The 7,500-nt window shown below is 44.1% G+C and overlaps 1 protein-coding gene across 3 annotated transcripts in view; it reads right to left on the bottom strand.

Annotated features, from left to right (window-relative positions):
* The window catches only part of phyhiplb (phytanoyl-CoA 2-hydroxylase interacting protein-like b), a 16,966-nt gene that overhangs the window by 8,369 nt on the left and 1,097 nt on the right, over window positions 1-7,500 (bottom strand). Inside the window, exon 1 of one of the 3 annotated variants that reach the window (XM_062474791.1) lies at window positions 3,085-3,275. The exons of the other annotated variants lie outside the window; for them this stretch is intronic. Coding sequence (XP_062330775.1) covers window positions 3,085-3,109 — 25 coding nt within the window. The 5' untranslated portion in view covers window positions 3,110-3,275. Of the gene's footprint in view, window positions 1-3,084; window positions 3,276-7,500 lie in introns of those variants that run through there. 3 annotated transcript variants of the gene reach the window in all.

Below are 7,500 nucleotides of genomic sequence, written 5' to 3'. Positions count from 1 at the left end.
CCTTGACCACCAGGGCCTTGAACACCAGGGCCTTCACCACCAGGGCCTTGAACACCAGGGCCTTGAACACCAGGGCCTTGAACACCAGGGCCTTGACCACCAGGGCCTTGACCACCAGGGCCTTGACCACCAGGGCCTTGACCACCAGGGCCTTGACCACCAGGGCCTTGACCACCAGGGGTTCGTCCCTACTCTCCTGTTACACCTGTCTGTTGTATTCAGAGCCACATCCACAGGGGGAGAGAGGGGAGAGATGGGTAATGATGGCTCTTTGCTCCAGGGGGAACTGCTGTGGACCGACACACCAAATAGGATCAACCAGGGGCACATCCCAATAGTCTACATTGAGAACCTTATCTCTATCTAAATCTTAATCTCAATTCCTTCCTCTTGCCATGGTATAGATAGTGACTGGTTAGCGGATATAAAAGATAGGAGTCTGTTGAGATGCTGCTGTGCTTTGATGGAGCTCAGTGGCTGAATGGAGAGCCAACAGCAAACAGAAAAGAGGAGGACTTGTTCCACTGTAGTGTGGTAGAGAAATGCATCCACATTCTCTTTACCGAGAAGGTGTAAGAAACTTTAAAACTTTAAATGGAAACTTAAAAGCTAGGTTTTTTGCTGAAACGTACTTGCTAAAAAGCTTTGTGAACCAGGGAGTCAGGTGGCTGAGCGGTGAGGGAAGCGGGCTAGTAATCCGAAGGTTGCCAGTTCGAGTCCCGGTCATGCCAACTGACGTTGTGTCCTTGGGCAAGGCACTTCACCCTACTTGCCTCGGGGGAATGTCCCTGTACTTACTGTAAGTCGCTCTGGATAAGAGCGTCTGCTAAATGACTAAATGTAAACCATCTTATTTTTCCCCTACATGACAGCCCAGGGTGCTTTAAATAAATATCTGATTGTGTCTGCTCTCCAAAATACAAACAAAACTCATCCATATAAAGACTTGCAAGACTCTAAGAATATCCAAATGTAATGTACTTGCAATTCAAACTGAACTAAAATAATAGGTTGTAAGAGAGTCTGACAGTACAAGAGAATCAGACTGGTAAATTAATAGGAACGGAAGCTGTAAGACATCTTCTAATTGGTATGTACCAGGAATAAGAGGGGGAGGGGTGAGAGGGTGGTTGAACTATTAGGACAGTGTAGTTACAGCATGTAAGCTATTCTGCTGTCTGCCCTAGACAGAATTGCATTTGGCACTGTTTTCTTAATAAAAGGCTGTGAGAAAACACACATATAGACACACACCCACAGACAGACACATACATCCATTCCAAGAAAATTGAATATATCAGCTATCCCACTCAGCATACTTCACCTTCACATACAAAGGGCTTTAGAAAACACACCCAAGAGAATCAACTCCATGGCAATGGAGGGCCACAACTACTTGGAGAGTTACTTAGAACAAATACATGTCAGAGGTGCCATTTTCTTTGGTATTTGTAACATTGCTGATGTGTGTAGATCATTGAATAGATTGTGACAGCATGTACAGGACAGTATATGATTGTGTCACTTTAGCTTCATGGTATCCATAGGAAGAGTAATCACATCAAGCTAACAACAGGAAGAAACATTCAAAATGTGGTTTGAACAAAATTGCATTACCAGGTTCAGGGAAGCATCCTCTTTTTATCTTACTCTGGCCATAATCAATTATATCAACAATGTTTAATCCATTGTTATAATAGCCCCCTTAAACACAAAAGAGGATCAAGTCACAAAAATCTTCTGTAGTTTAATCAGATTACAATCCTGGGATTAAAAACCATCATGGAAAGACTAAAGGCCTTTAGGGTATATGAGATCTCCGAAATAAATGGACATGGTAATTCATGCGTCGCTCTGGATAAGAGCGTCTGCTGCTAAATGACTAAATGTAAATGCGTCATCCCCAGTTCTGGACAGTAAAGCAGGTGTCTGATGGCTTTAACAGTGGTGGAATCACACCACTTAGTTTACAGAGATGGGTGGAGCCCCCTGAATTGTGCTACCAGACACAAATGTTTCAGTTTAGGCTTGTGGAGCACTGTAAATCTAACCCCTGGCATGCAACGATGACTGCGCCAAATGAACTCATCATAATTCATTTGATTTTATATAACACATAATCCTGCAATCCAGAGGTAGAAGCTTTAAACTGTGGCAAACAGATTTTGGTAGTGTGGTCACACACATACACAAGCAAGGTTATATTAATTTAGTTATGAAAATAATAATCATATCATGAGTTTAAAAAGCACAGAGTGCACAGGGATCATCATTACTAATGAATTGCTTGGCTTCTAATTGTGTTACACAATGAAGGCATCGCCTGGCGTTGGTTACGATGACCCACAGACAGCCAGTGCAATATCTCAGGAAGACATGGCACCAGGCAGCAGATTCACCACCAAAACGACCATCAACAGGTCTCTTCTCTCTAACCAAGTTGATACTGTTCATCACTAGCATACTGCCCTCTAAAGACTCTCTGTCAACAGAAACACAGTGACATCTTTCTAAACTCCAAAGCCGCCAATATGATCCTGAAATTATATCTGTGTCCATCTGTGAGAGATGCTGGAGACAAGGTGAGTGAGATGAAGGTCAAACATCACCATGAACAGTCGTGTTTGCAACGTGGGGCATCCAGCAGCAAGCTGATGGTGCAACAGTACAGTTGTTTTACTCACTCTTACAAGAGATGGCAATTACTGGTTGAAAAAGCGATCAGGAAAAATAAGAAAGTATTCTATGTTGTGATATCTGTCTCAAAACAATCTTGATCATGAATCACAAATCTCAAAACAACCCTAACAAGCTCTGAAGTCGGATGTAGGACAAGCAGATATCAGCTATACACCAATAATTCAACTACAGTACATTTGCACTGTATGAGATATTTTGTTAAAAACATGCACAACAAAAACGCCTCTCTGTTTTCATCTCTTCCTCTCAGTAATCTTTGCTTTGAGAAACACAAGACAACTGATGATGCAACAGGATTAAGCCTGTGTGAGATTAACCATGAGAGTACAGGGAGGAGAATGGTAAAGTCTAGTTCACTTTAGAAATCTGTCGTGGTCAACCTACCAGCAGAAGAGAAGTTTCTCATCATGGTGACTGGTGGGCAGGAGGCCAACTCCTCTCGGGCAGATCAGCAGAAACGTTGTGAGAAGCTAGAAGGTCCAGCGCTGACCAGACATGTCCTGCGTATGTGAGTGTGTATGAGCGTGTGTTTGCCCCTGCCGCCCTGCATCCCCACATGCTGCCCCAGAGGAACCCTTGGAGTGCACTCAGGCAGCAGCTCATTGGCTTAGCCAGGGATTTAACGTTTGTTAGAACACGCCCCCAACGGGCACACGCAGAGCTCAAAGGCAGAGCTCAGATTATGTAATTACTTTCATCTTGGTCATCATCACTAGCATCATCCGGCAGCAGTGACCAGGGCCGGGCAGAACCAGGAGGGAGGTTTGGGGGGGGTGTGGGGCAGGGGAACTGAGGGGAGGGAGAGGATTAGTGGGGGTAAAGTAGAAGAAATAAAAGATTTGGTAATGGAGGGTCTCCCTGACTTGATGAGATAATATGTTGCTTTCCATCATATCCACCAAAAACAACTTTAGAACAGAGAAACAGAGAGAGAGGAGAGAGAGAAGAGGAGAGAGAGAGAGAGAGAGAGAGAGAGAGAGAGAGAGAGAGAGAGAGAGAGAGAGAGAGAGAGAGAGAGAGAGGAGAGAGAGAGAGGAGAGGAGAGAGAGGAGAGAGAGAGAGAAAGAAAGAAGAAGAATAGACAGACAGAGAGGAAATCCCTGTCTGCAGCGAGAGAAATCCCTGTCTGCAGCCTGGTCTAGCCCCCCCTTCCCTGTCTGTCACATTTCCAGGAGGATGACATCATGTTGTTGCACCCAGCAGTGTGCCCGTTGATGCCCTCCTCTCCTGCCCTCCTCTCCTGCCCTCCTCTTCTGCCTTCCTCTGGGACTCTAAGCTAGAGGCGCTGGCAGACTTCTCCACAGTTGATGTCAGCATATTTTTATTATTATTTATTTAGATATTTTGTCACTTCAGAAAATGTTAGAGTGAAGATTCAAAACAAAAAAATAATACTTTTGAATATCTTCAAGTTTATATTTCTAGCAGAATAAATACTACTATTGCCTATGAAATATGCCATTACGGTGAATGTAGTGTAACCAATATGTTGAGATGTCACAACAAGCTGCTATAAAAGGGTATACTAAATGTATTTCCGTGCAGGGTCACTGTGACTACTCTGTCCTTTATTAACCTCTGTGTCTGTTGTACAATAGACAGACAGAGCTGGCCAGCCATGCACAAAGACCATCTTCATCCTCCACACTCCTCCAACACAGGGGCCCTGATTCCTCTACAAGGACCCCATTGAGAAAGACTAAGGGTGAAAGGAAAGAGGGAGAGGCCATGGGTGAGAGGGGGGAGAGGAGAAAGAGAGAAAGGAGAAAATGTGAGAGAAAGATAAATATATAGAGGAAACTTTGTCGGGGAAACATTTTTGAATAAACTGCGAATGGAAGATAGGAAGAAATTGTATGCTTTTGTTTTACCTAGTACAAAGAATGAGATGGTACATTTGGTGCAGATACCATATTTTTCTAAATTAAAAGCATATGTCTGTAGACTGGTTAATTCTAATAGCATAATTAAACTGTAAAATAACCGTGATTGTTGGGCTAAATGACCCATACTTAATGTCTGTGATTTAGGCAGCAGATGGGGCCCCATTGTTCATCTACACACATACACACACACACACACTTCACAAATCACAAATAAAACAAACCTATGTTTTTCGAAAGGCTGGAAACATCTGAATGCAACACATGTATGTTATGGCTTCTAGGCTTAATGTTACGTAATGTCACCACATAGGCTCCTACAGCTCAGTTAAGACCATTAGTTAACCACTACCGCACTACAACAGACCCAGCCCAGCCCAACCCAGCATAGGCCAGCACAGGCATTGCCAGCCCAGCCCAGCCCAGCTGTACCCAGTCTCAGTGGAATCAGAATTAACATTTAATGGCTTCAGTGTCAGAGAGACAAAAATAGACGTCATGCTCCAGCCTAATGTGACCAAGCACAATCTTCTGCAACCGCAGCCCAGTGGACCTCGTACAGTATGACATAGGATAGTCCTGCTCCATTCATCTAGGATACACTACATATTCCTTGCATCACACTGTCCTGTTGTAATCTTTCTCGAACACTCCATGGGATAGATAGTGCTTGACAACCAGTCTCAAGTTCGCCTCCATGTTTGTGACCCAGGTGCGAGATGGACTAACGACGCACTGCTGTGCCCTCCAGACAGACCCAGGCAAATCTGACACTGCGAGAGGAGAAAGGATGATCTCTCTGTCTTTGTCTTTGAAACACCCAAATATGGACTTCCTGTCTGCCTCGGGGTAACATGCAATGTCACAATAATTTTCAATTAATTAATGGCATTTCTGAGTGTATGAGACATTTGCTGGGGCCAAGAGCCAACTGCAGTTTACTGCAGAGCTTCTTCAGCAGTAGGTTGATCTGGTAGTTGCTAGAGGATGCTAGAGGGAGGAGGGCAGTAGACTGCCTGGAGTCACTGCACAGAGACATTGTTGAACCATTTCCCTGGCTGTTTTTACAAGGCAAAGCAGTAGTAGAAGGACATGGTACACACAGACACTCTGCTCTCACCAACAGACACTCACAACTCGGCCATTTGCATAGCCAGTCTAATCAGGGTTTTACAAGGCTTCAACTACGTATAAATGGCTGTCATTTGCATTTGTGAGCAACCATTCTGCTGATAATCTGTCACAAGAGTCACACACACATACACAAATGCACATGCACACACACACACACATTCACAGTAACAAGATAGTAAGGGTGTGGACCCTGCCAGGAACAGAGTTATTGGCAAGACAAGGTGGGAGAAACACATGGTTTGTGTGAAATGGTGCCGCCAATGTTAGCTTCTCACATTTGACACACACCAACACAACCAAGAAGACAGTCTGTCCTATCTGGCATTAGAATCCATTAGACTGTAGTCCCATATAGAACATGAACCTTTTAAAGCAACACTATTATGTACAGTTGTGGTGGTAGCACCTTAAGCCACTGACAAACCTTTACTGGTCATTTATTTTCAAATTGTATTTTGCTTTTGCAGTAATAGGAATATATTTTTTTTCTGAAAGTACAAGAATGTAAGTTATAATCCTTGGCTTTCTTTCACCAAAACAAAAAAAACGAGTGATGCAAGAACTAGCAACATTAACATGCCATTTATTTGTGCTTACATAATGCCACTATTAACTTAATCTCCTTTTAGGAAATGACCATTTCCACTCCAGAGTGCTGGTACACACACACACACACACCCACACACACTGTGGGAGAACACCAGGTGTGGCTTAAAGCTGTAATTCTGCTTTGCATGCTGGGTATAATACTTGACAGATGACATTTGCATGTGGATGTTGTAACGCTGTGGTGAGACTCCCAGCTGAACCCTCCAGGAGAGAGACAGAGCCAAGCCCCAGGGGAGTGCTTCTGTCCTGGGGCAACCTCCATCGCCCTGCCCCCACAGACACAGCCTCCATAAAATATCCTGCTGTTTAATGGAGACTTTTCAGTCTCAATGATTAACTGTCTTCAAGCAAGATGGAGATCAAGTGCATTGCCATCATTAGGATTAACCTACTATGCATACATCAAGTTTACAGCAGAACAAGCATGAGCCAGCTCTGCTACTAACATGAAAGGTGAATCAGTGAATCAACCTCCTCTTTGACAATCACAAAGAGTCAATAACCTGACTTGGTTGTTTGGGTTACATGTTGGTTCATATACTCATTCTCATGGCAGCTCAGCTAGGGTGTAATAAATGGTTCCTTTTATGTGGGCAGGGTCAGCTACAATAGCAGATGGTGGTTCCTGTCCTGTCTGGTCGGGTCCCACTCCTTTCACATACATCTTGTGCTACGGTTTGGTCAGCTCAGTTTTCCATCTAATGAGGAAGGATTTAAGCAGGGAAAGAGGGGAGTTTGTATCTGTACTGAATGTAAGGAACAACTTCCATGAGAGAAATCCTTTCCAGCAGATCAAAGAGAGGGCTGGTTACATCAACAGTGACAATGCTAATCTCGCCCACCACTTCTATAGCTCTTTCTTTCCCTCTCCCTCCTCTTACTGTATTCTACTGACAGCAGTGGTGAAGGGACGCCAGGTTTCCTAACACAAGACAAGGAGAGGGAGAGAGAGAGAGAGAGAAAGAGAGAGAGAGAGAGGAGAGAGGGAGGGAGAGACAGAGGGAGAGAGAGAGAGAGAGAGAGAGAAAGAGAGAGAGAGAAAACGAAAGAAAGAAAGAGTGAATGAGAGAAAGAAACAGAAAGAAAGAAACCAAGAAAGGGGTAGGGGGTGGAAAGCAAGGAACACAAGGGAAGGAATATCAAGCAGGCTCAGTCTCTAGGGCTCCACCTGCCC

The sequence above is a fragment of the Osmerus eperlanus genome, chromosome 12 (assembly GCF_963692335.1).
Source record: "Osmerus eperlanus chromosome 12, fOsmEpe2.1, whole genome shotgun sequence".
Taxonomy (NCBI): domain Eukaryota; kingdom Metazoa; phylum Chordata; class Actinopteri; order Osmeriformes; family Osmeridae; genus Osmerus; species Osmerus eperlanus.
The sequence above is the reverse complement of the archived record's forward strand: the minus strand, read 5'-3'. Positions and strand labels throughout refer to the sequence as shown.